The sequence below is a fragment of the Sturnira hondurensis genome, unplaced genomic scaffold (assembly GCF_014824575.4).
Source record: "Sturnira hondurensis isolate 20B ecotype Veracruz unplaced genomic scaffold, ASM1482457v3 Scaffold0022908, whole genome shotgun sequence".
In the NCBI taxonomy this organism is placed as follows: domain Eukaryota; kingdom Metazoa; phylum Chordata; class Mammalia; order Chiroptera; family Phyllostomidae; genus Sturnira; species Sturnira hondurensis.
The window spans coordinates 3,478,715-3,506,470 of record NW_028095539.1 but is presented as its reverse complement, the minus strand read 5'-3'; the positions used below and the strand labels follow the sequence as shown (position 1 = coordinate 3,506,470).

The following is a 27,756-nucleotide window of genomic DNA, read 5'->3' as shown; positions in this document are numbered from 1 at the left end:
ACGACTCGCCTTTGAAATGTCAGAGTGACATTCTTTTGTAGACCCCCAAAGGCACATCCCTGGACAGAAAACCACAGAATCCCTGCTTGTTACCTTGTCCCCCCCCACGCACCATCTCCATGTGCCATAAAGGTTTATTAAGTGCTCTGCACCCATCAGCGTAAAACAAGTAGGTGTCTCTCTAGTTTGCCTTTTGCCCAATCCCAGATACACCCCTCCTCTCCCCCTCCCCCTGAATCTACCACCCCCACATTTCATGTAACTCTCCTTACATCTCCTCCTTTTATTCTATGGTAGAAAATACACTACAAAACTGCTGTTCTCCGGAGCGTTTTCTCAATTCACTGAGATTTTGCTTCCTAGCAATTGTTGTCAGTTGGCAACTTACAGAAATTCTCTACAAGTTTGAGTACATTGGACCTGGGCTGAGTCCTGGTTGCCAGGACTGTGTGACCTTAGGCAAGTTATTGAGCCTCTGAGTCTCAGTTTCCTCGTCTATAAAATGAATGTAATAGTATGTACCTTAGAAATATATTGGGAGACTTCAGTAAAGTCGAAAACACATGCAAATGCCTAGTGCAGGGTCAGGTACTTAGAGGACACTCAGTCGATGGATGTTATGAAAGCTATGAGTAAATATAATAAACAGCTTCCTGTGCAGCCCCCCACCCCAGCAGTCACTCCCAGCCTGCCTGCTGTGTCCCCCACCCCAGCAGTCACTCCCAGCCTGCCTGCTGTGTCCCCCACCCCAGCAGTCACTCCCGGCCTGCCTGCTCTGTCCCCCACCCCAGCAGTCACTCCCGGCCTGCCTGCTGTGTCCCCCACCCCAGCAGTCACTCCCGGCCTGCCTGCTGTGTCCCCCACCCCAGCAGTCACTCCCGGCCTGCCTTCTGTGTCCCCCACCCCAGCAGTCACTCCCGGCCTGCCTGCTCTGTCCCCCACCCCAGCACTCCCACCGTCTGCAGCTGTCGGTGGGCATGTCTTTTCCTCCAGTCCACAAATACTGGGCACTGTGAATGGAGTAGTGGCCCCTGCCCTGCCCCTGCCCTCATGGAGCTTACATTCACAGGGGCAGGGTAGGGAGACGCTGTGTCTAATGGTGATGAGAACACTGGAGGGGCAAGGCAGTGAGATCACAATCTTAAGTAAGCAGAGAGGGCCTCCCTGGGAAGGTGATATTTCAGCAAAGACCTGAGAGAAGCAAGGCAGCAGGCAATGAGGGACGTGTTGCAGACAGGACAGAGCAGGTGCAAAGGCCCTGGTAGTCACAGCTGTGCATAAGGAACGCCCAGGAGGACCTTGCAGCCAGAGCGCTGTGAGCAAGGATGAGAGGAGACAGAGATGAGGTCAGGGAGGAAGTAGGGCCAGGTCACGGGGCCCTTAGAGACCAGCGAGCTTCTTCTCTGAGACGAGCAGCCACGAGAGGCTCTTGAATTGAAGAGTGACCCAAAGCGACTTTTTAAAAAGGATCGCTCTCGCTCTGGCTGCTGGGAGAACGGACTGCAGTGGGCAAGTGCAGGAGCAGGGAGACCAGCTGGGTCCCAGCGAGAGGTGAAGGTGGGTTGCACCAGGGTGTGTGGGAAGTGAGAGAAGCAGTAGGATTCTAGGGACATTTCCAGGATACTGCTGTTATCATTTGGTGGTGAATTAGAGGTGGGTATGAAAGAAAGAAAGGATGATTTCAAGGTTGTGGGCCTGAGCAACCAGAAGAATGGGGTTGCCATTTACCGACATACAAGAGACTGGGATGAGCAGGCTGGGTTGAAGGTAGGGGACGGCCAGGAGTTCATGTCTGGTTATGTGAAGTTGGAGGTGCCTAGCAGAGAACTGAGAGAAATGTCGGAGAGGGAGTTGGAGAGTTGAGTCTGGAGTTGAAGGGTGAGGTCTAGGTTGGAGAAATAAATGTGGGAGTTACCAAGGCACGCAGGCAATCAAAGCCACCAGATGGGAGGAGATCACCATGGTAGGAAGGCGGACTGAGCTTGGGGGCCCCCAGGACAGAAAGAGGAGGGTGAACCAGTGGAGAGGACTGAGAAGGAGCAGCCGTCGAGATGGGCAGAGAGGGTGATGTTTGGGAAAGGAAGCCCCGGCAGGGAGTGCTGTTGAGAGGCAAAGCATTAATGAGGACCAAGAAGTGGACATTTGATCTGGCAAACGAGGCCACTGATGATCGCGTCTAGAGCACTTGGCGTGGGGGGAGGGAGCAGGCCTGGCAGGAGCAAGTTCAAGGGAGAGCAGGAGGAGGGGCTTTCTGAAAGACTGAGCACGGGCAACTCTATGGAGGGTTTTGCTAAAAGGGGGAGTGGAGAGATGGGACAGGAGCTGGAAAGGGAGTGTGAGGTTGAGAGAGGGTGATCTTCAAGCTGAAAGAGACAGCAGTGTGATTGAGGGGAGATGTGACCTCGGGGGAGAGAGGGGGGCGGGGTCCTGGAGCAACGTCCTTAAGTAGGTGAGAGGAGGGACCGGGCATGTCTGTCCCCTCCCTCTTGGCCTGACTAATTCCTAAGTCATTCCTCAAGGGTCAGAGCACAGGTCATTTTCTCAGGGAAGCTTTCCTGACCCCTCAATAAGGTCAGTTCCCTGTTACCCTCTTCCATTGCATACACTCCTTCCCCTCACAGCACCCGGGGACCGAGCAATGATGGGGAAGCCCCGTGAGGGCGGGGAGGAAGGCTCTCTCCTACTTGCAGAAGCAACTGCAGCAGCCGGCACACTGCCTGGCACCCCACTGATGTTCTGGGGATATCTAGGGAAGGTATGAATGGTCCAAGAATAGAGCTCAAACAACTCCAAAGACACATGTCTATTCTCTGCCCCGCCTGGTTCGATCACGTTGTGACGATCAGAACTGTGCAGTCGTGGCTCCAGCAAACATTTGAGCTGCTAAGGGCTCAGTCGTCTGTTCCTCTTTGGGCTCTGCAGCTTGACTAAGACACAGACTGAAGCCACGGGACTGGACACGTCGTTTCATTGACACTGTCCGCTAGAAAGCGAACACATTCCACACTATATCTAGCAATTCATTCAACAAATGCTGCTGAAAGCTCGCCTGGTGTGGCACCCTGGGAATACAGAATGGTAGCAGCCACAGAGCCTGCCTTCGAGGAACGGGGCGTCCAGCAGAAGGCATCGCCAAGAATTCCGATTCACGAAGACTGCGATTGGGGTCACGAAGGAAAGTCTGGGGGTATGAATGTGTAGAGTGGGGAGACATAGGCCCGAGGAGAAGGCAGACTGGATAACGCCCTGCTCTGCCCACCCCCTTCCAGCCACCGCCTCCGGCTGTGGGCACTGGGGCTGGCTCCAGGAGCAGCGCGGTGGCGGCCTCCTGCGGCAGAGGCCCCGTCTCCTCCCTTTGCCTTTCTGTCTCTGCCGGGGCCTGCCTGTCTCCTTCTGTTCCTCCAGAAGGGCTGCCTCCTAGAGCTGTGTGTTTGGAAAGATCTGCCTGGTGAGAAGGCTGAGCCCATTTATGGCACAGGCCACTGGCAGCAATAAGACCGTTACTGAGTGTCCCCTTCTGTCTACTTTCAGGTTGTTATAGGCTCTGTTTGCAAAGGAGAACCACCATTTTGCAAGGACCATGAGGCCACTGTGTGTGACATGCTGGTGGCTGGGACTGCTGGCTACCTTGGGAGCTGCTGCTGGCCAGAAGGATGGTTTGGAGGGCACTGAGGAGGGCTCGCCAAGCGAGTTCATTTACCTGAATAGATACAAGCGGGCAGGCGATTCCCCAGACAAGTGCACCTACACCTTCATTGTGCCCCAGCAACGGGTCACGGGTGCCATCTGCGTCAACTCGAAGGAGCCTGAGGTGCTGCTGGAGAACCGCGTGCACAAGCAGGAGCTGGAGCTGCTCAACAACGAGCTGCTCAAGCAGAAGCGGCAGATCGAGACGCTGCAGCAGCTGGTGGAGGTGGACGGCGGCATCGTGAGTGAGGTGAAGCTGCTGCGCAAGGAGAGCCGCAACATGAACTCGCGGGTCACGCAGCTCTACATGCAGCTCCTGCACGAGATCATCCGCAAGCGGGACAACGCCCTGGAGCTCTCCCAGCTGGAGAACCGGATCCTTAACCAGACGGCTGACATGCTGCAGCTGGCAAGCAAGTACAAGGACCTGGAGCACAAGTACCAGCACCTGGCCACGCTGGCCCACAACCAGTCGGAGATCATCGCACAGCTCGAGGAGCACTGCCAGCGGGTGCCCGCGGCCAGACCCATGCCCCAGCCGCCCCCCGCCACCCCGCCCCAGGTCTACCAGCCGTCCCCCTACAACCGCATCATCAATCAGTTCTCCACCAACGAGATCCAGAGTGACCAGAACCTGAAGGTGCTGCCGCCCCCGCTGCCCACCATGCCCACCCTCACCAACCTCCCATCCTCCACAGACAAGCCATCGGGTAAGTTCCTTCCGGGAGCCTGCTCCATCTGGGCCCCAGAGCCAGGCACGAGGCTCCCCTTGGCTGTGGCCGCCAGTTGGGGAAAAGCCACAGCAAATTGAATTTTGGCCAACGGACTTGCACAATCCCCTAGCAATCCCCTGGGTCAAGCTGCTGGAGCCGGTGGGTGCTCCAAGGCAGAACCAGGAAACGGGGTCTCAGAAGAGAGCAAGTGCTCTCTGGCTTCTGACGGGAAAGAACCCCAAGCCTGTAGTTTTCTGGGCTCCGCATTAGATGCTCTGTGTTGGCAAGTAGGCTGTCTCACCAGGGAGCTCTTGTACTGTGCTTGGCATAGAACTGGCGTTTGGTAAATGCCCACAGAAGAAACAACAGGCCAAAGGAAAAAGTGTGTTCATGTTAAGAGCATGAGAAACACATTGTAGGGGCTGATAGGAAGGATTACTTTCTGAAGCCCACACATTTCCTAGAGTCTACTGCTGTCTAGAATTTCAGTGTTGATTCCTCAGACTCTTGAATACATGTTTTGCACTAAAATATGGCCACTCTCAGAATATCATGATGGGAGAGGGATGGAGTTGCTGGTAAGTTCTGAAGCTGGACCAAGGTGCGGGTGCTGGGCACTTTCACGTACATTGCTCGACTACCTCCTGTAGCTCCTTGGGGAAGACTGAGGGTGAGGGTCCTCAGACTGGCTCTGACTTCAAATCCAGGGCTGACTCCTCTGTGCTCTAGGACTCCGGGGGTCCTTACTCTGGGGAGAGCATAAGCCTGGCTCCCAGAATCTCAGTCTCTCATTCATCCAGGGCCCTGTGAACCTTCCAAGTGACTGTCATATGAGAACTGGATCCATCTTTGCAAGAACCAACCATGTATCTTCTCAAAGTCAGTGATTTTGGTACCACTTCCCTGTGTAAGCAGGAAGCTATTTTTACTCAAACTATCCTATTTTATACTTATTTCACACTTCTGGAAATGTGACTATGACTGGGAAGAGCAGCTTCTTGCTAATTCCAGAGAGGAGCTGCACCTGAGTCCAGGAGGGTCACCTATGCAAAAGGCAAGGGCGACACTGTTTGCAGGTCTACAGGGGCACAGGGCAGAGTGTCCGCCCACAGCGCCTCGCAGAAGAGCGCCCTGACCAGGTTTGTGGGTTGAGAGCATATGCTTTGGAGCAGACTGACCTGGGTTCAGACTCTGGCCCCCGCACTGAGTAGCTCTGGGACAAAAGACAAGTCACTTCACCCCATAGAGCCTCAGTTTCTTCATCTGTCCATGGGGGCAGATTAAAATAGTGCCTACTTGAGGATTAAATGCAATACCGCCAAAAAAAAAATGTGTCTGGCACAGTCTTGGCCCACAGTAAGTTTCAGCACATGGCAGCTACAAGTCTCCTTTGGTCTTGGTCTCTTCATCTCAAAACAAGGAGACTGAATAAACTATCCCTTTTTAGCTATGGCATTCTACAGCCGACCCACAGTCTACAGCCGACCCACAGTGTATAGCTGACCCACAGGCTACAGATCCATGTTCAGCTGCACACATGTCTATTTAAGTCTGAAGCTCCAAAAGACAGGAGAGTGTGCTGCTAAATCTTTGTAGATACCCAGAGAGTAGAACATGCCCTCTGTGTACCAAATAATCCTGCTGGGAGTCGGGTTGACCTCATTAGACAACAAATAGATCTCTTCTCATCTAAGCATCTCTGGTTTCTGACTCAACAACTTTAGGACATTATTGAGCTTCAACTGAGCTGACAGATATATAGTGTAGGAATAAAGACCCAGGTTTGCCTCCACCCTCGTTAGCTGTTTGCTCATGAGAAAGTTACTTAACTCTGAACCTCCATTTTCTCCTCTGTAAAATGGGAACAAGAGTCCTAATATTGCACTCAGGCTTGCTGTGGAAACTCAGTGTAGGCAGGCACATCATATTACATCCATAGGACGTAAGTTGTGTGTTGGGGCACAGCCAACAAGGGCAGAGCCCCTTCTCTGTGCTGTCACGGAGCTAGACTAGGGGAGCAGGTGAGACTATGGTATCCGACCTCCAGGAACCCAGCCTGGGGGAGGCGGCAGATGCAGGAGTGCACCGGGACCACCCATCACCCACCAGTCCTCTCCCGTAAAATCGGCGCTTCGCGTCTGACACCGGCTTCCTCTGCGAGGGGGCACCTGTTGAGGCCACAGTCTCCAGAACGTTGTGAGAATTTATGAAGCCAACATAACAATACCTGAAATCGGAAACAGTGAAAACCACGGGCTGGGTGGTCTCTGCAGTGATACCACAGTGCACTGCGTGTCCCTTAGCGGGGCATACAAGTGCTACGGGACAGGTGGCATGGCCGAGCCTGCCTGGGGTGGAAGGGGAATGTTGGACAGAGGCGGGGACTTCAATGTCACACCTTTAACGATGTATGTAAGAGTTTGTCAGGTGGACTTGGGGACTGGGAGACTGCAGTACCAGAGGGCCCCCGACGCAGGTGAGTCTGCAAAGACTTGGGGGTGTGGCCCTGCCACTTCCCCTGCGCAGTCCAGCGCGGGCCTGTGCGAGGCTCCTGCACTCACCCAACCCCTTTCTCGCCCATGTAGGACAGCACACCTGCTTGGGAGGGAAAGGCAGTGGTTTTATTATGGTGATAACTTAAAATGTGCTATAATTTACCTTAAAAAAAAGCAAGGCCTTCCCACTCGTTGGTACCGAGGGTTAGTAACAGATTCCTTATGACCCATCTGCCAACTGAGCCCCCACATCAGGGATGGTGGTTGAGATGGATGAGCACCCGGAAGTTGAAGGGGCAGACAGAGCCCTGAAGGGCATGCCTGGGGGCCCTTCCCTCTCCTGGAGTTGGGACTGACTGAGAGGAAAACATAGATGGTCTCAGCCTATGAGCAAGGACCTCTTATCAGGCCTGTTCTGAGAGTTTGGGGGCAGGTTCTGGTCCTGGAAAACAAAACCTCCTCTATGCTCTTGCCCAACAGATTCTTTGTTCCTGAAGACATCACTCAGCCAGAAACACCTTTGCAATTAAACACTTCTGCACTCGGGCTTTGGCAGCTTCTACATCTTTCCTTCTGCGGTCTCGGAGCCAGCGCGCTCTCCTCATTGTCCAGGCTGCTCAGCCCCCAGCACGCCCTCCCCCAGGGGACTGAGGGAGCCCTGGCTGCTTCTCTGAAGCTGCACTTACCAGCTCTCTCCCAGCCTGACAGTCAGGGGCTGGCCCCAGGCCAGGTCCAGGCCTCAGAGCCTGAGTGAGGGAGACCCAGGCAGCTTCCAGCTTCCCAGGCATCTCATTGAAGTTTTATCCCATCCCTCTCAGGGTTGGCCAGACCCGGGGGCATTTTGGCTAGGATGATGCTTGTAATAAGGCCTGGGGCCAAATGGCCCTGCCGGTGGCCCTCTCTCCTTGGGTCCTGCTGCTGCTGCCCTTCCTTCCTCTGTCCCCTTCACTCTTCCCACACACGCACCTCCCCTGTCCTCAGATAAGGAGGACAGCTGCAGGGCTCACTCTTTCAGAGGCCAAGGAAAGGACAGGATGGAGCCTCAGCTCCGGCCTTCTCTCAAGATGGTTCTGGGAGGCCCAGGACACCGTTCCTCACCAGGCACATGCCAGCCCTCCTGCCACGCAGCCATGCTGGGCACTGATGAGAAAAGGAGGAGCAGCACTAACTCTAACTGCCACAGTGAGGCCTCGTCTGAAACGGATCTTTTAAAAACCAAGAGGAATAGCCACTTCTAGCCGTTTTCACCCTTGAAAAGGAGAACATAGCCGGCTCAGTTTGTTTCTCAGCGGAATCCGAAGGGGCCACAGAATCATGAGCTATTAGAGCTCGGTGAGGGCCTCTCTGCCGCCCTGGCACAGCCTGCCCGCCCCGGAGCCCGTCAGTGCAGAGCCAAGATCAGACCGAGACTTCTAACATCCAAAATGTTGAGGTTCAGAGGTTGAGTAACGTAGCCAAGATTATACAGCCAGCCAAGGCTCAAACCCAAGTCTGTCTTAAGCACTCTGGATACTGCACATTTCCATGGAAAGGCTGGAGGGGAACTGGTGTAAAAATCACTCTATAAATGCTGGACTCGGCCCCGGTGCCAGCTGCCTGGGACCTGACCCTCTATCAATGTTCCATGCACCAGGCTCCAGGCAGCTTCTTGTAAAAGAGCTCTGGGAACAGAGCCGGTGGATTTGCTACTTGAACTTTCATGCTTCTAGTAACACGGGACGTTGTCACTGCAGACCCACTGATAACAGCGCTGTCTCCTTGCTTAGAACCAATTGAACCCACCCTCTGCGGCCAGCTCACTGGTCACACAAAGGGGCTGCTGTGGCGAATTTGTGTAGTAGACTGTGTTATAACCCTGGGATGAACCCTGCCCCCTGAAAAAAATGAAAGAGCAAGCAGAATTAAGTTAGTGTAATCAGCCACTTGAGTTCTCCTACAGAAAACATAATATGTACCTGACTTCTAGTAAATGTTAAATGTACCCAACTGAGGCTGTAGATAAATCTGGGTTTTAATTGTATTAACTCTGGGCAAATTCTCTAGGTTTACTTCTTAGCATTTCAACACATAGCTAAGCCTAAAGTCCTCATTTTTTTAAACAGATTTTATTTATTTATTTTTAGACAGAGGGGAAGGTTAGGTAGGGGAAAGAGAGGGAGAGAAACATCATTGTTTGGCTGCCTCTCCAGCACCCCCTACTGGAGACATGGCCCACAACCCAGGCATGTGGCCTCACTGGGAATCAACCAGCAACCCCCCCTTGGTTCACAGGCTGCCGCTCAATCCACTGAGCCACATCAGCTCAGGGTGAAGTCCTCATTTGTTCAGATAAGTTAACTCTAATTATATAAAAATTAGTAGCTCTGATCTGCTCCTGGGGCCACATTAGGTGGCAGCCATGTTGCCTCCCTGATAACACAGGAACAGCTCCTCCCTCACAACAGATGGTCCCTGGCCAGGGAGGCACAGACAACTTGAACAAGTGCTTTCCTACATGGATTTTTCCTTCTGCTTTGCTTCCCCTGAGAGGTGGGAAATATGTACATTAGGTTGTGGTACTCTGGTGCAGCAGCATGTTTTAAGATAGAGAACAAGATGTATCATACCGTGGCTTCCATTCCTTCTGGAGGTCAAGCAATCGTCAATCCAGGTGAAAAGCTATTGGTCAGATGGGCGGAGCAGCTCCAGCCGACTGGGCTTCTACATGTATACGGCTGTGGGGGCGCTGGGGAAGCTTCTGGAAACTGTGACGATGGTGAGGGGGCAACTAGCCACTGCTGAAGGGCCTTTCAGGCCACAGAGGCTGGGGGGGAACCCAACCCAGCTCTCTCGCCTCCAGAGCTTATGCTGTTCACTGCGCTGTGCTGTCTCGTTTCTACAATGTTATTGTTTAACAAAATCAGATTCCCAAATTCATTTCGAACTACGTAATGCAGTGGTATTTCAGAGAGCATTCTTTGCTAGCTTCTTCATAAACAAAAGCCACTCCAGTTTGAGCTGGGTCATTTTCCTTCCAACTTTGCTTTCTCTCTTCTCCTCATGGGGTACCTCTCAAGGACCGGGTCACAGAGAAACAACAGTGGCAAGCTCTTCCTCTGTGACGCAGGCATTTTCTAAGGAAGACATTTGGCTCGACATGCTCAGGGAGGGAGATATTTACAGCACCGGGAGATAAACTATCAACTTGTCACTGTGAAAAGTGGTGACCTGGCATCCCACGGCCAGGAAATCCCAACAGCTTGGCACTTGGCAAACTGAGTATTATCTAGAAAACCGTGTAGCTCAGGCATCTGCGGTCAGCTCACTAGTCCCACGAAGGGAACTGCTGTGGCAAATTAGTGTAGCACCCCGCACTGTACACCCAACAGGCTTCCCTGGGGAAAATGATAAAGAAGGCAGAACTGCGTTGGCATTGACTATGGTGTCCAGACACAGTCGGGCAGGCTTGCTGAGCGCAGTGGGAGGTGCGCTGCTGCAGAGCAACGCTGTGCACTTCCCGGCCGTCTCTACTGAGACCAAGGAAGGGTGCAAGCAGCGGACTGCTGACAGGGACGCTACAGACAGTCCCTCCTACCTCCCTTCGGCAGAGCCTGGGTCCCTGTGAGGACTTGGGAGGCGGAGCCTGTGACACGAGCCTGAGGGTCCAGGCCCTGGCTCTTGGGATGAGTCAGTGCAGCCCCCGGACCAGTACCTCTTGGCTCTGGTTTTACAGCATTCTCTTTTTTTAATGACTAAATTATTCTCCCCTAGTAGATTTTTGGGATAAATGAATGTAAGTTAAAATTGCTGTATATACAGAGTAATTTCACTAAAAATGTTTAGTTTAAGTGACAAATATAATCATTTTCTTTATTAAATCTCTAAATGTTGACGTTAAGCGGCTAGAGGCATGTCTGAAAGAAAATTCGTAACGCGTGACGACGGAGGGGCGTGGGAAGGTTCTAGACCTGGCACTCATCATCCTTATTCTCCTCCAGTAGAGATAAATCCATGAGCCATTATGGGGACCCCGAGGAGGGCAAGTGGGTCCTCTGGGGTTGGGGGTACTTCCTGGAGGAGGCGATGAGGAGGCCGAGTAGGGCTGAGGGCCTTGTAGATAAATTCTCAGAACTACTGCCAGCAATCACCAAGAAATCACGAAGACCAGCTTAGTGCTGGGCAAGTGTCCTGTTTTCAGAAAGAGAAAAAGGACAAAATACTAGAAATAGATACCAGTTGATTGTGGTCACCCCCAGAAAAATCGCAGAAAAGATTATAAAAAGGGGCTTGGGAGCATGTGGAAAACTAAAAGGCGATCGATGGAAGCCAACAGGGGTTTTTCTAAGAACCAGCCCATAAGCTGACTCCCTTTCCTGGAAAAGGCGAGGGGCTGGAGGAGCACAGGGCGCCACCAGTCCAGCACCGTGAGCGGTGATCGTAGGCCTGACCACCCATCTCTGGGCTGAGAGAGCCCCGGTCACCCTCACCCCTGCGCTGGGCAGCCTCCGCATCCCGTGACCTCTCCCACCCAAGCAGCCTTGGGGCGCCACTGCCCCCTGCCCCAGGGGAGCCTCAGGGCTCCACCCCTCCGGTCCTGGGGAGCCACAGAGAGTTGCTCACCTCTGCACACGGTGAGCCCACCACTGCCCCTCCTAGTCTAACCTCTTCTTTTTAAAGTGTGAAGTCCTTGTTTCTCCTCCTGCCCAGGGCATCGATGGAAACCAAGGAGGGAGCACAGTGTTTTCCTAGGTGTTCTCCGGGAAGCGATGCCTAAAGGTCTGTTTGTCCTGCGGTCAAACAGGCAGGAGCAGGGTCTCTGTGCGCTCTGCATGGGCCCCAGGGGACCTGACTTGGGAGGCCTCAGAGTGTATGTAGCAAAGGCTTTGAAATATACCCGCCTCACACATCTGCTATAATTTTTACTGTAAGAATTCTCAAAGGATTATAATAATTTTGCTTTTGAAATGATTGGGCCAAGAGTAAGACAATGAATTTATGGATGGCTCTGATTTCTGAGGCATGTCCAGGAATTCTCAGGAAGTGAGAAAAACCTGCCTGTAAATTGTTTTTTCAAAAGTAATAACATTTTAATGAAGACTCAATTTAACAACGAACAAATCTGATGAGATGTTACATTTTGCGGGCACTTTACTATATGCTTATAAATTTTTATTTTGTAGTCTTCTTTTCATATTTTAGAGCTCACAAATTTCCTTAGGCCTCAAACACTTTCATGAACCCCTGGGAAGCCCGCTGCCAGAGGGCATGCTGACCGGCCTGAGCGGGGGCACCAGCACGTGGGCCCCTCCCCCAGCAGAGCCAGACACCAGGCCCCCATGTAAACTCTGCACCTGTGACCCCTTTGGGAAGGCACCGGGGGTCCCGGCGTTTAGGTTCCTGTTTTGTACTCTGGCTCACTGAAACGTGGCGACTGACAGAGAACATCTATGCTCATAACCAAAATATTACTTTCCCAAGCCTTCCAGATAAATGAGACATGAGCAGTGCCTGTAACTGGCCCTGCCCGTCCCCTGCCTCCAATGGCTGGTGCCGCTCTCCTGCCTGAGCCTGGTGCCCAGCACTCCCATCGTGGGCCCAGCTGGAACCCACATCTTAGCACTGCACATGCCCCGGCTCTCAGATAGGGTGATTTGGCTAAAAATTCTAGATCCAGTTTCAAGAACCAGTCATGTCTCCTATTAGAGAAACATTTCAGGGAGCAGTGAAAAGACTTTTTTGGAGCGAGACCATCAGTGGGGATAATTGAAAACAGCGTACGGTTCTTATACAAAAGCAGGGTGTCCGGGCAATGTCATAGCAGCCTCTCCCTGTTGCCCACGCAGGAACTAAAACGTCCCGAAAACGTTTCCCATGGGCCACAGGGACATCTGCAGGGCCTCAGGTGGTCAAGTCCAAAGACTTGGGTGTCGGGCCACAGAGGCCGTCAAGCTGCGGGACAGCATGTGGTCTAGGAAGGGCTCTGCTCCCCATCCACCCCAGGCACAGCCAGGGAAAGGGCATCATGGCCGCCCACACAGGCCCCGCTGTCTGCCCACGTCTCAGCTGCTGGCCTCAGGGGGAACTTCCCGTCAACCTGGTCAGATGGTCATGAGGCCACATTTCTGTAGCAGGAGGGGCGCCTGCACCGAACGGGATGCAGTCGGTGAGCTCATTGCCCCACCGGGGCCCTGGGGGGCGGGTGGTGAGTCAGGCTAACGCAGGTCTGCTCCAGACCCAGGGAGGAAAGTGGGGTCACACATGGGTCTGGCCTGGCTGCAGGCTCTGGCTCTACCAGAAAGGCCCCTCATCAGGGACAGTGTGCCCTGGGTCCGCCATCAGTCGGGGCTTTCTGGCCTCCCCAGAGGCCACGTTCCTTGTGTGCCTGACCCCTCTTCCATCGAGAAGCCCAGCCGGGAGGAAGGGAGGAGACTCTGGTGCCCAAACCTGATCACCCTCGTATTCCCCAGGCTTCACACTGGGATTTGGGGGTCCAAGACCTGTCTGCTTTGTGGCTCCACTGCCATCCTTCTCCTCCCTGAGGCCTCCTGACCCCAAGCCCTGTGTGCGTTCCACACCCCATGTCACATCTCTAAGGGGCCACGCAGGCCCGGCGCAGCCATGGTGGCTGCGAGTCCCTTCACGTGGAACATGCTGGCCGCCCTTCCACCGAGAGCGTAAATACGGCCTTTATGGAGAGGAGGTCGGGGCACTCACTCTGCTCGGAGCCCTGGTGCTGCCGAGTTAGTGTTGGCCTGGCGCTGCGGCACAGCTGCCCTTTCAGAAGGGGAGCCAAGGGAAACACCGCCGGGCACTCGGCGCTGTTGTAAAGGGAGAGCTCTGCCCATGCACGCTGAAATGCTGCTCCATTGACAAAAAAGATTTCCACTCCTCATTTCAATGTATCTTTGTGGCCCTCTCCACTGCAGTCCTGGCTTTTGAAATGTGCCTCTGTGGAAAACATCTCTCAGTAAATAATCTTACATTTAGTCTTGGAAAGTCCAAAGCAGATACAGTGGCTTGTTTGTGTGGGGTGGGGGGTAGGGGAGGTGGGGAGTGGACCACTTCAAAACTATCAGCTTTCACCTACCGAAGGGAAGGAAGAGAGCGCCTCCCTGGCACCTGCCCTGGCTGGCCTCGTGCTGCTGGGAGCTCTTGCGTTAGCCAGACCCTCAGAAGAGGTGGGGTCCTTCCCCCCCACCCCGCCCACAGAACAAAAAAACGAGGCTCCAGGGCCTGTCCAAAGTCCCACTGTGGGGAGATGAGGCCACTGAGATTTAAGCCAAGGGCTCCTGCCTCCGAGGTCGTCCCGGCCCCAGCCCCACACTTCCGCCACGGTGTCCTCAGTTAGCCCTGGGCCCCCGCCTCACCCTCCGCAGCAACACCGTGTAAGGGCCGCAGGCACAGGTTTCTCAGCGAAGCCGGCAGATCTGACCAGCCGTCTCCACGGAGCCACGGGGCCGCCCTACTGCTGCCGTTTTCTGCCACCTGATCACTCGCCAATTATCTGTGCTTAATACTTTCCTGACTGATTTTCACCCACCATTGAATGTTCTGCCCAAAGGAGAAGGGACCCCGTCTGAACGCAGGAGCTCTGCTAGAGCCCTGTGCGCGTCTCTGAGGGCAATCCGTCTGGAAATGGGGTCACTGACAGCAGCTAATGGGTCCCTGCTACCACGAGAGAGGCAGGGCGCAGGGACATGTGGGGGGCTTTGGTACCACCATTTCGTACCTGCTGTGTGGTGTCAGAAAGCAAGTCATGCCGAAAAGCCCGACAGAGGGTGTAGAGCTTTTCCCAAATTCTTAAAGGGATCAATGACCCCAAAACATTGAAAACACCAGCTCTCTGTAGAATTGCCCTAGGAAAAGCTAAAGTCATTGACAAAAGTAGCCCAGGCCAGCAGGTGCCCCCTCCCAGGGACCGCCAAAGCCTCGCTGCTCACTCCTCGTAGCACCTTTCTTAAAGCTGCCTTCCCACCGAGAACCGCACAGGAGCTCTGCGGTGAGGGGCCTGGCTGCTGGTTCCAGCGGGGGTTATTCCCCAGGCTGCTGCTGGGCCTTCTGGCACCAGCTCTTGTATCCAGCAGTCCCTCCTGTGCTTTTGCCACAGTCAAGGCTGGAGGCCACCCACGCCCACTGCACACTCTGCTCCAGCTGCTGGGGACAGACTCCCATTCTCTGCCCCAGGCCCCGGGCCCTGGGACCGTGGGCTAAACACAACCAAACCCTTTATCTCCTTTGTGAATGCTCTTGCTGGGGCCTGGCCTCCCCTTCCCAGGATGGAAGAGGCACAAAGCCAAGGGGGAAGCAGCCCCCGGGCCACGTCTGCTGCCAGGTGGTGCGTGGGGTACTGCCCACCCTTTGGAGGGGAGAGCGTGCTGGTGAACAGGCAAATGGGTGACAAGCCCCAGTCCTGGAGGTTGAAGGGAGGCGCGCCCTGGGTTAACTGTCAGCGGTAAGCACCCATGCCAACCTTTCTTCTCAGCGCTGTCCTAGGCACTGTGCACAGAGGGGCGGGTCAGGCCAGCCCCAACCTACCTGTCAGGTTCCAGGGAGGCCACTCAAGCACAGCTGCAAGGACTTAGGAAAAGTCCACCTGAGGTGTGCAACAAAGCCCCCAGACCCACACCTTCCCTGGTTTGCCATCACACGAGGACTAATCGAGCCCAACCACCAACCAGGAAGGAATTTGAGAAGCTTGATCTGCACAGGTGAAGCTGAGCATGCCTTGAGCAGGAGCTACTCCTGCCCACACCCCCACTCCTCCCACACGCACAGGGTGGGAAGGACAAGATCCCCCAGGAACGGAGGCGGGCGAGGTCAGCTCCTCCCTGGCTGGACACGAGAGCAGCCCCACACTGCCCTGGGCTCCGGCGGCCAGCACAGTACCTGCCAGGCCTGGGACTCAATAAATACTTGTTGAGTAAAAACGCACATTAATAGAAAGAATGAGATGGAATTTTCCGAGCACTTTTGATCTTAAGCATCTCGGTTTGGGGAATATTTTGAAGAGAAGCCTAAGCAAAGTGTCGCGATTTTATTTATTTTAAAATATAAAGTTAATAAAGTAAATATGCAGTTCAATGGCTAGGTCCTGAAAACCTTTCCAGTGTTCTTCAGATGAATAAGGAAGAAGAACCAGGCATATTTGGGGCACTGTGTGGGCCCCTATGACGTCACATGAGTCCATTTACTAAAAACTGCAGCAGTTGTCCCCTGAGCACCATCAGTGCGAAGGCAGGTGGGGAGCCAGAGTGAGTGCCGCCGGCTGGCCTCAGCCCACGGGGCTCGGGAAGAGCCGTGAGCACGTCTCCCTGGAGGGACGAGGCCGCCGGAGCCCGAGCAGGGCTGATGATGCCGCTGCATTTCGGTGGGCACACATCTCTTTGCCAATATAACCAACTTTAAAAGAAAAGTCACTCCAGGAGCTCCACTCAGATGATCTCAGTAATCCTTACCACCTTAAAGAGGTAAAGATGCTCTCCATTCTAGAAACTGGGGAAACCGAGGGCTCGGAGAGGTAGGGAAGCTTGCCCAAACCACACTGTGAGGGAGTAGGGGGTGGGGGAAGTAGGCCTGGAGTCCAGGCATCCTGACCCCTAGCCCTGAACTCCTGTCTTTATATCACATTGCCCTTATTCTTGGGGGATACATTCCAAGATCCCCAGCAGGTGCCTGCAACCACAGAGAGTACCAAACCATTTATGAGGTCTGTCCAGTAGAAGTCCAGTGGACAGAAAAAGTCCAGCCATTGTTAACATAACGAGAATGGTTTGTACAACATTGATAGAGCCTGGCAACCAAGGAGAGTGGACTGGAATGCACATGCGTGAACAGTGACGACTTCACTGTACTAGTCAGTGGGGGCAGTAGACACCATTGAGTGAGCATGTGTACTGTGTGGCCGTCACATTCAAAATGACTGAGCAAGTAGAGCAACAAATCCACATCAGATTCTGTGTCAAACTTGAACATCCCTCTGAGGACACTATTTGGATGATTTAGAAGGCCACGGCAATGGGCAACTGGTGGTTGGCAGCTTCACCATGACAATGTACCCGCTCATGCATTGTGTCTCATGTAGAGTTTTTTGGTGAAACATCAAATCACCCAGGTGACTCGGCCCCCCCTACAGCCCATGTTTGGTGCCCTGGGACTTCTGGCTTTTCCCAAAACTAGAATCATCTTTGAAAGGGAAGAGATTTCAGACCTTTGATGAGATTCAAGAAAATACGATGGGGCAGCTGATGGCAATTGGGAGAACTGTGTGAGGTCCCAAGGTGCCCACTTTGAAGGGGACTGAGGTGTCATTGTCCTATGTAAAATGGTCCTTGTATTTTCTATCTTCTTCAATAAATGTCTCTGTTTTTCGTATCACGTGGCTGGATACCTTCTGAACAGACCGTATATATGATGTTTTTCTCATACGTACATACATACCAATGACAAAGTTTAATTTATTAATTCAACACAGTAAGAGATAACAGTCATGAAAAATAAAACAATCCAAACAACATACTGTAAGTTGAATGAATGCACCGTCTCTCTTTCTCAGCAAAGTAGCACAAATTTCTTTTTCCTTTTTTACAGTTTCACAGAGAATATTCGTTCTTGTCATGGATCTTAGCAACCTCAGCAGACATTTTTCCCTTTCCTTAATGAGTTGGTAACTTTCACCTTTTCACTGCAGGGAAGCACTGGGAGGCTTCTCCTCGGCACATCCGAATTGCTAGCACACTGCTTGTGCACTTCGGGGCCGTGTTGAGCAGGGTAACCGCAAGCGCTGTGACACTGTGACTGCTGACCTGACCACTGAGATAGCTTCTCCGTTACTGACGGGCAGGGGGGGTGCATGGTGTGGGTCTGCCGGGCAGGGGGTGATCCACGTGCCAGGCAGGAGAGCGTGGAAAGGTGTGAGCTTTCAACACGCTGCTCAAAATGGCATGCAAGTTAAAGTGTATGAATTATTTCTAGAATTTTCCATTTAATATTTTCAGACCATGGTTGACTGTGGGCACTGAAACTGCAGAAAGTGAAACCATGGAGTGGATAAAGGAGATGTATGCCCCAAGGCATGTGTATGTATGTGTGTGTGTGTGTGTGTGTGTGTGTGTGTGTGAATGTGACTCAGGGCTCTAGTGATAGGCAACAGGGAAGGCTGTAACACACACCGTCTATGTTCCAGGCCCATGGAGAGACTGCCTGCAGGCCTTGGAGGACGGCCATGATACCAGCTCTATCTACCTGGTGAAGCCAGAGAACACCAACCGGCTCATGCAAGTGTGGTGTGACCAGCGACACGACCCCGGGGGCTGGACTGTCATCCAGAGGCGCCTCGACGGCTCTGTCAACTTCTTTAGGAACTGGGAGACATACAAGGTGAGGACCACAGGCCTCTCTGTGCTGCCCACGAAAAGACTGGCCCTCCCGGAGAGCCTGACTGACCAGGGAAAGGGCCACTCAGAGGGAAGGTGCGTGCAGACCTGCCAGGGCCTGTGCCACCCCAAACCGCACACTTCTGCAGCAAGGACACTGACAGGGTCAATTCTGCCAGCCCACCAGCTCCTTCCCCGCCTGCCACTCACAATAAGACAAGAGTCTGCAGTCCAGGCCACCAAGCCCGGCAGACAGGGAGGGGATTGAGGAATGCTGGTGCACGGTGGCCCCTCACTTGAGCCTGGGTGTGGGGCGCGGCTTCCACCCAGTTGGGGTGTCCTTGGGGAAAGACATTTTCACACACAACCCAGAAGGGCCAAGTCCAGAGGTTCCCAAGGGTCTGTCACAGGGGCCTATGGGTCCTAATTCCAGAGCTCGTTCTCTGGGATCCCATTCCCAGGGATTGAATACTCATCCTCCTAGTAGGAGAGGCTGCTAGCACTCAGCTGTACCTCTGCCTCCCCCCTCCAAACAATGCGATGGTACTACAGACAGAGCAGCAAGGCTTACTGGGTGCCTGCCAGGTACCATCCAGCCTTAGATGCTACCTGTTTCTGGGCCGCTCTGTCCAGGGCTGTGTCAGATGGCTAGGCTCTGCTGGCGAGGGCCCTGCACACTCCTACTAACGCTCTCCGGCATCTTCCCCAGCAAGGGTTTGGGAACATTGACGGCGAGTACTGGCTGGGCCTGGAGAACATTTACTGGCTGACGAACCAAGGCAACTACAAACTGCTGGTGACCATGGAGGACTGGTCTGGCCGCAAGGTCTTTGCAGAATATGCCAGCTTCCGCCTGGAGCCTGAGAGCGAGTATTACAAGCTGCGGCTGGGGCGCTACCATGGCAATGCTGGTGACTCCTTTACTTGGCACAATGGCAAGCAGTTCACCACCCTGGACAGGGACCATGACGTCTACACAGGTAGGACCAATGGGGTCAGATCCAGGTGGAAACTAGAAAAGAAAGGTCAGCCAAAGCCAGAGCCCCAGACTCTAGGGCTTAGGAACTGGAGGAGCCCAGGGCCCAGCTGTGTGACCTTCTCCCTGCCCCCAAAGGTCCTCTCCTCTGCCCACTGCCCACAGATCCCCTTTGCAAAGCGGGGTCAGAGTGACGTTTACAGAAAGGGAAAGGGAAAGGGAAAGCGGCGGACCAGTTATACCTCTGATGGCCAATCTGGGTGCACTCACATCACCTCTCTGCCTGAGGCACCACGTGTCTGGGCTACACACTCCCATGGATGGACACTGGGCCACACGCCCTGGGATACAATGCTGGCCCCACTCCCTACCAGTCACGTGCCCTTGGGCATCCTGTGTAGTCTGTCTGGGCCTCAGCCTCCATGTGTGGCAACGAGGAGCAGGGAGAAGATTGTGTTAGAAGCTGCCGCCAGGCCGGCCTAGAAGTATGGTCAGTGGACAGTGAGGGGCTGAGCTCCTGGTCCCTGAAGGCACGTGGTGCAAGCTGAGTAAAGGCCTCTGTGGCAGCCAGGAGGCCGGCTCTTTGACCAGGGCTCTCCCTGTTCTCCAAACCCAACATTGCCACTTACTCCTTGTGGCCTTGAGTCATGGCTCAGAGGAACCCGAGAAACAGGCTGGGGAAACGTGGGCTGTGGGCTCTGCGGTGCCTGGGGCTGAGTCCCCCTCAGCTTTCTGCCCCAGCCGGCCCACTCCCTCCTCACCTCATCCCGAGGCCTCGGCCAGAGCAGGGCCCCCAGTCCCATCAGGCCCCCAGCCTACAAGCTTGACTGGGGCAGCCCTTTCACTGCGAGGCCGCCTGCTTCCTAGGCCTGGTCGGGAAACTGGGAACCCCCAGCAGCCCAAGCAGTGTGGCCCCTCCACCACCGCCCTCCCGTGGGGGCTGCGCCGCTTGCACCTTGCCCATGCTATTACTGCTGTGCCAAGCAGCTTGTCCTTGGCAGAAAAAACCCAGGCTGATAGGATCGTGCCAAAAGTTTCATAAAAATATCTTTTATGAAATTAAAAAAATATTTGGCTGGAATGTTGGCTGGGGAGGAAGGAGAATTTTCTCTTAAACACTTCCTTTGTCATTCTATAAAGACTCCTGATCCAACAGTTTCAACTCTTAAAAAAAATTCCTAGGAAAAACCCTTTTGCCTTCTGCCCCGCCCACCGCAGGTCATTGCCATTTTCTGGTCAAACCCGCACTGTGCCATCCTCCCTAGCGCTTCCTCGGCACCAGGCCCTGAGCTAAGTGCGTAATACATGCCTTTGTTCAGTTCCCACAGCAGTCCTGTGCAGGAGGCATTACGCATATTATTACGCAATTTACCCTCATTTTACAACGAGAATTTGATGGCTCGGTGAGGTTAAGTCAGTTGCCCAAGATCACACAGCTCATTCGTCAGAAGGCCAAGCCTCAACAGACAGGTCTGCGCAGGTCTGCAGCGCAGTCCACCTCTCAAGTGTTCTTGCTCCAAAGGCCCTCCTCCCAGAGAGGGTCCTGCTGAAGTCCCCAAGCAAGCAGTGGATATGGGTAAAGCCACCTCCTCCCTAAGGCCTTCTCGTCCCCTCTCTCCCACAGGAAACTGTGCCCACTACCAGAAGGGAGGCTGGTGGTATAACGCCTGTGCCCACTCCAACCTCAACGGGGTCTGGTACCGTGGAGGCCACTACCGGAGCCGCTACCAGGACGGCGTCTACTGGGCTGAGTTCCGAGGGGGCTCCTACTCACTCAAGAAAGTGGTGATGATGATCAGGCCCAATCCCAACACCTTCCACTAAGCCAGCTCCCCTCCTGACCTCTGGTGGCCTTCGCCAGGAGCCTGCCCTCGCCACGCTGGCCCCAGAGCAAAAAGCTACTCCTTGCCACTCCACCAGGGGCTGGGGGGCGGGGGGCTGAGAGGACCAGGAGGCCAGGATGCTGGATTCCGTTTTCCCAAGTCACTGCGGCAGATAATGGAACTGGATGGGACAGTGTTCTCTGTCCCCATAGTGGTCCTCACACAAGACAGCCCCTCGGGTTTCCAGACAGGACTGCAGACCAGTCCTTCTTTAAGTTAATTAAGTCCCTACGATAAAAACACAACTCCAAAATACCTTCATAATATACACATGTATGAGCCGACCTTGCCCACTTATGTGTATACTACATATATATGCATTTAGATATATGGCACATATAATATATCTAGATACATATATAGGTTTGCCTTCTATACCTAAACACACGTATATCCGAGCTCTTACCAACAGCATCGCCCTCAGGAGAACAGCGATTCGTCAGGTTGTGCGACTCGAGGCTCAGAGCGGGTCACGGACTGCGGAGCTCTGTCCTCTCGAGATCGGTCCTTGGTGTCCACGTGCCGAACTCCTCCAGGAGGGCCACTCTCCCTCACACACGGGTTTCCAGCTTCCTCATGTAAGGACCCCTTTGGGCACCTGGTCAAATTTCAAAATCCCCTCCATCTCTATACTCCCCCCATTCTCAGGACTCTCACTGTCCACCTGCCCGTCCACCCACCGCTTACTCATCTGGTCAACACCACCCCTAAGTGCCTTATGAGTATGAGTCCTTGGCCACTCACTGTACTTCCAGGGACCTCTCTGCTCGTCCCTTCTCCGTGCCTTTGTGGTCACAGGGTCCTTTCACGATTCCTTAGCCTCTCAGTAGGAGGACAGTCTGGGCTCCGGCTTCCTGGCCAGGAAAGGCCAGGCCAGGCCCAAAGCTAACCACCAGCCACACAGATAATGTATTTGCAGTTTTGTATTCTCCATTCACACATTAGCCTACACGTCATTTTAACCTTCACAGAAATGATAGCCTACCTTGCCCAGGAGACAGTCAATCGAAGAGAAGCCATCATCTGACCACTGGGACCCCCGGCTGGCTACAGACCAAAGGTCCTGTGCTCTCAGGCCAACTAGAGTCCACATCTCATCCCCAAACGACACTTCCCTGGAGAATGCAGGTGCCAAAAAAATTAGGGCTGGCCACTTCTCGTGAGTTACTGTATAGCCAGGGGCCACCGGCCCCTTGTCTGTTGCTTCACAGCAAGGTAGCTCTCCAAGCCCTGCTGGCTAGGAAGTGTCGGACTCGGCGCTGCCGGAGCTATCGTCAAGCAGGGAGCAGAGACAGTCCAGGGAACACCCTCCAGGGGGCGAGTGCGTCGGGGTGTGCAAGATGTTGGAACGCTTGGAACTGTCCGTGTCTGGGTGTGTGCCTGTTACCTCAGCATTCTCACAAAGAGTACCGTGTAGCGTGTTCTGTGTATATAAAAGGGAGGGTTCATTTTTAATATATTCCCAGATTATCCTTGTAACGGCACAAATCCGAAATAAAAGCTGTCAGTGGTATTTGAAGTATCTGCACTGCACATTAATGGTTTCAAATGCCTTCCTGGGTCCCCCATATCAGAGCCTCTTCCGGTGAAACCAAGAAGAGATTCAGCACCAGGGACAAACACCAAAACCATTTAGATTACACTCTCCCTGTCTTTGGTTCCCACGGACACCCCAGAAGTCCCACGACAGTATCTCAGACTCTGGTCCTATGGAGCTCCACTCCCTGACATTCCAGCGTGGCCTGGACATCCTGGAGACGCCTCCTAGGCAGTACGGTCAGCACCTAAAATGCCTTCCTCCAGGTCTGGTCCCATTCCACCAGACAGCGCCGTCTGCTCCATCGCTCAGGTCAAAACCAAGGACTTCCGCCTCCCACTCGCCAAGGTCCGCCCGCCCCTGCACGCCAGCCCCGTCTCTGCCTCGGTGTGAACCCCCGTCCCTCTGTCTGCCTTGCTTTCATCCAGCCTCCCAAGGCTCGTACCCCATGCTAGAGCAGGTGCCAAACCACCCCACGGGCGGTGACCCCGGACTGGTCCCACAGCACCCGCACCTGGCCCACCGGCAGCCTGTGAAAGAAGTGCCGAGAAAATGTCCTGGGTGGGGGAATGAGTTGCCCCCCCCCACAGGGAGGGTGGGTGTGCCCCTCACTCTCAGTCAAGCGAGAGGGACTTCAAGGGGCCACTCCAAGAGTCTGACCCGTGCCGCACGTCTGCAGGCCACAGGCAGGGAGCGGCGAGAGCTGGCCTCCAGGGCAGCAAACAGCAAGCCCACTGGTGGGGGCAGGGAGGCAAGGACCCAGGTCTCCTAGGAACCAGAGGGCAGCCTGGAAGGTACGGGAGGCCAGCAGCCAATCAGGGAGCCGTAAGTGGTCAGCTGGAAGAGAAGCCTCCCCTCTCAGGGCAGCTGAGTCAGTGGTGCCGGAAGGGAAATTCTGAAGCAATAGCAGGAACAAGGGAGAAAAGACAGCAAAGAGGCACAAGTTCTGGACAACAACATAACTGGCCACAGAAGATGACCCCTTACCCCTCACTACTCCCTCAGCCCAAGGGCCACACCACCAGGCCAGCCAGTGGGGGAAGCAGGACACCAGGGTCCACCCAACCGGCCCCTCGGGGTGGGCGTCCTCCTCAGTCCTACCAGCTCTGCCTTAGCACCGAGCAGGCAGGCAGAGTGAACATGGCTGCTGGAGTTCAATGTTGTGGGGAAGGTTGGGGAGTTCCCAGGTTCCCAGAAAAGGAGGGGTCACAGCTTGGGTCTATTTCCAAAAAGTGTCTAGACTATCCTCCAGCTCTCACTGGTCCCCATCTTCTCCAGGGGCCATGCTTTGCCAGCTAAATGAACTCCATCCCACTCCTGGGTAGGTTGCGCCCTACCCCCGGCCCTTCCACTGCTGACCCCGGCCTGCACCAGAGAGCACGTCCAACCCTTCCAGACCGCGCTGGGTCACTAAACAACAGCTGGCTGTGCCCAGATGGGGCTCCTCCTGCCCCTCCTGGATACTCTGTTTCCCAACACTCTCTGTGGGTGAGTATCGAAGGTCTCCACTGCGGTGGCCTTCCCGGCAGCACTCTGCTCGGGATGATGCTCACACCACCTACCACTGAAGGCGAGCCATAGGTGTCTCCTTGAACTCTCGCAACAAGCCTGGGAGGTGGCGTCTGTAATTACCCTCCTCTCCACGCAACAGATACAGACTGCACTGTGCCAGTGCAGTCTGGCACACTCGGGATTTGAACTCCTGCCTCTGCGGCATTAGATCTCTCCCCACGAGCACGGAACTGAATGGCCGTGCAGAAGCAGCAGGGGGGAGAGCAGTCCCCAGAGGTCAGAAAGCCAGTTCAGGGCTATGTGCCCAATTTCAGAGCAGTGGGCAGGGTACAGAATAACAGAGGGCAACAGTGGAGAGTATTTCACAGCTTCTCGGGGCTCCCAACCCTTCGCCAGGACCAAAGCTCTCAGGCCCTGCCTTGCTCCCTTCCTCTCACAGGACAAGAGAGCCACTTACCGTACAACCTACAGACACGTTGACACTCAGAGTGTCCCTCTTGTGGCTGGTCTGGCTGTCACCTCGTGCACCAATTCCATCTGGTGCACCAATTCTATCTGGTCCACATCCTGGTCCACAGGCTCTGGTAACTGGGTCCCTGAGGTGGTGGGACCCTCGCCTGCCATCTCCACGCTTTCAGGCCCAGGGGCTTGCTTACCTCTCGGATCCCAGAGTCAGGCCTGAGCCGGCCCCTGCCTGGTCTTTACCACTTGTGGACACAACGCCTTAATACCAACCACCACCAAGATATTCAAGTGTCCCGTCTCTCCTGACCTAGGGCACCCTGGGCCAGCTCAGCCCACACAGGAAAATAATCCCAGAGATAATCCCTCCCACCTGTGCAGCCTTCCCAAAGCCCTTACACACTGAGCTCTTCAGGGATGGACAGGCTAACCAGCTGTCCCATCGCCCGCCAGTCCATGGCCATGCTACATCTGAATCCACGGGCCACTCGGGGTGTGCTCCCTCCGCCCCTCCTTCAGCACATGGACCCTCCTGAAGCTGAGGGGCATCTCACTATAGAAGGGAACAACTCCTTGCCCTGACTGGTGTGGTTCAGCGGGTTGGGTACCATCCTGTGAACCAAAAGGTTGCCAGTTCAATTCCCAGTCAGGGCACACGCGTGAGTTACAGGCCAGGCCACTGGTTGGAGGTATGTAAGAGGCAACTGATCAGTGTTTCTCTCCATCTCTTTCTCCCTCTGTTCCCTTCTCTCTAGAAATAAATAAATAAAATCTTAAAAAGAAGAAGAAGAGAGCTCCTTGAGCAAGGGTAGACAGGCCACATTTTCCCTGCCCATTAGCAGAGCTGGGAGTGTCCCCGAGCCTGGAAGGGAGGCCAGTGTAGAGGGGATGGAATTAGAATTCCCTTCTGAGATTCTGCGATGACAGAAGCCAACGCCCTAATCATCTCAAATTAGGGAGAAAATTAGAAGCACTTAGCCTCCCCAGAGCCCAGAACGCTGACCAAGCCCCAGACAAGTGTGCATGGGGAACGAATTTCTGCCAGCCTGCTCTCAGCGGGGACCAACAGCCAGGAGGCCTTTCCTCGTTGATCAGGACGGCCAGGCTGTGCGGGGGCACAGGGCTGTGCGGGGCGCAGGGAGTGGGATTAAGGACAGCGATTCAGGATGCAGGAGCGAGAGCAGAGGGCGGCTGAGCAGCTGGGTGGGAGGCCTGAAGGCCTGGCTGCCTAGCCCCAGAAGGGCCCAGGAAACACGTGTTTGGAGGGAAAAAGCAGCTTCCCTTCCAAGAGCACAAAGGAGTGGTGGGCGGAGAAATATGTGTTAAAAGACATCCTCTTTCACCATCATTTTACCATAGAAACAACGGTTGGTAGTGCCTAGTGCTGGTGCGGGTGTGACACGCAGGCCTGCTCGCACCGTGTCACTGGACGCGTCACTGCGACCCCTGCCGTGAGGGCACTCCGGCAGCATCCCCAGCAGTCCCACTCCCTGAGTTCAAGGTTTCAGAAGTGCTCTAACAGGCGGGTAAGGGTCCGTGTGCATGGACGTTCGTCACGCACAGTCCGCCACAGGGGCAAGGAGAAGCAGCCCAGCGATCACCAGCTGGGGCACTGCCCAACGGGTCCCCATGCATCTGTGCCATCGGCAAGAATGAATTTCTGTATTTGGTGCCACTAAGCGCTGATGACACTGTGTGAGGAACAAAAAGATGCAAAACAGGCCCTATAAAATGTCCCCATTTGGGTTAAAAAGCACAGTATTACTCTCACATCCCTGTGCACGGATATGCATACAAGCAGATTAAGAGGTCTGGAAAATACTCACCTACCCACAACAGTGGTTGCCTCTGAGCAACGGGAGAGCAAGAAGGGGATTTTCACTTTTCCTGTCACAGACTTTTTAGTGGGAATGAGTTTTGCAACAAACAGCGTTACCTCTCTAACCTAATAAGCTTTTGAGAGAACGGGTGGGTGCTGAGCCCACGACCGAGCACAGCCTTTCTGGGAGGCCTTGTTTCCCAGAAATCTGCAGGTCTGTGTGTGACACCCCCTGCAGGCCAACACGCATTTGACAGGGAACTGAGGCCTTGGCCTTGGCCTTGCTGAGGGTGACCCTCAGGCCCTTCTCAGGCACCTCTCTTCCTCAGGGAGTTGCAAGAATCTGTCACCTCTCAGAGTGCAACCACACCTCTGTCCTGCAGGGTCTCCTGCCCTCGAAATCAGTGCCTCAGGGCGGGGACCTAGTGCTTCCTGCTGGCCTAGAGGCCAGCCTTACAGTCTTTCATGTGTCAAGTTTTACGCCTGATTTTGCCCCAGTGCAGCTGGGGCATAGAGTAATAAACGCGGGCACTGATGCTGATCATGCACGTACTAGCTATCCAATGTTGTGTCACAGATTACCCCCAACTTGAGCAGCCTCCGACAACAAACACTGATTATTTTGTAGTTTCTGTGGGTCAGGTATTCGCATGCATCTTAGCTAGACGTCTCTGGTTCAAGGTGTCTCAAATGATGTGGTCAAGCTGTTGGGTGGGGCCTGCCACCTCATCCGAAGGCTCCACTCAGGTACGGTCTGCTTCCAAGCTCGCTCACAGGGTTGTGGGCAGATCTCTATCCCTGGCCACATGGGCCTCTTCACAGGACTGACTAGTGCTCGGCAGCTGGATTCCCCCAGGTTGTGGGGTCCGAGAGAGAGCAAGCATCCAACAAAGAAGGCACAGTCTTTTTATAACCCAATCTTAAAAGTGACGTCCCATTACTTCCACCATTGTACCTGTTGGAAGCAAGTCGGTATGTTCTGCCCACACTCAAGGGAAAGGACATGAGTCCCGGGGCAGGGACCATCAAGGGCCACCTTCCAAGCTGCCTACCACACAAAATCTTTCAGAGTTTCGGGGCATTGTCTTAACCTCCCTCTCCGAAACAGTGCGAGGAAATGTCCTAATGGCCCCAGGTTAGTCACGAGGATGGAGAAACTCACTAGTCCTTCCTCTACCGGCCCTTCCTCCTTGAGGGCTAGCTGACCCTGCCAGGGCCCCTGGTCTCCCTCCTCAGTCCCGTTCCACATAGGGGCACCCCTAGAGACAGTCCTCTTCTCTGCCTCCCTTCCTGGTTTCCCCAGAGGGGAAGACTTGCTGGA

At 54.3% G+C, this 27,756-nt stretch overlaps 2 protein-coding genes across 11 annotated transcripts in view; one reads left to right on the top strand and one right to left on the bottom strand.

Annotated features, from left to right (window-relative positions):
• ANGPTL2 (angiopoietin like 2) overlaps positions 1 to 22,622 on the top strand; it is a 33,635-nt gene extending 11,013 nt beyond the window's left edge. The window contains exons 2-5 of the mRNA XM_037036976.1: positions 3,532 to 4,397; positions 18,057 to 18,250; positions 18,956 to 19,226; positions 20,847 to 22,622. Coding sequence (XP_036892871.1) covers positions 3,581 to 4,397; positions 18,057 to 18,250; positions 18,956 to 19,226; positions 20,847 to 21,046 — 1,482 coding nt within the window. The 5' untranslated portion in view covers positions 3,532 to 3,580 and the 3' untranslated portion in view covers positions 21,047 to 22,622. The remainder of the gene's footprint in view (positions 1 to 3,531; positions 4,398 to 18,056; positions 18,251 to 18,955; positions 19,227 to 20,846) is intronic.
• The window catches only part of RALGPS1 (Ral GEF with PH domain and SH3 binding motif 1), a 230,959-nt gene that overhangs the window by 90,616 nt on the left and 112,587 nt on the right, over positions 1 to 27,756 (bottom strand). The window lies entirely within an intron of this gene.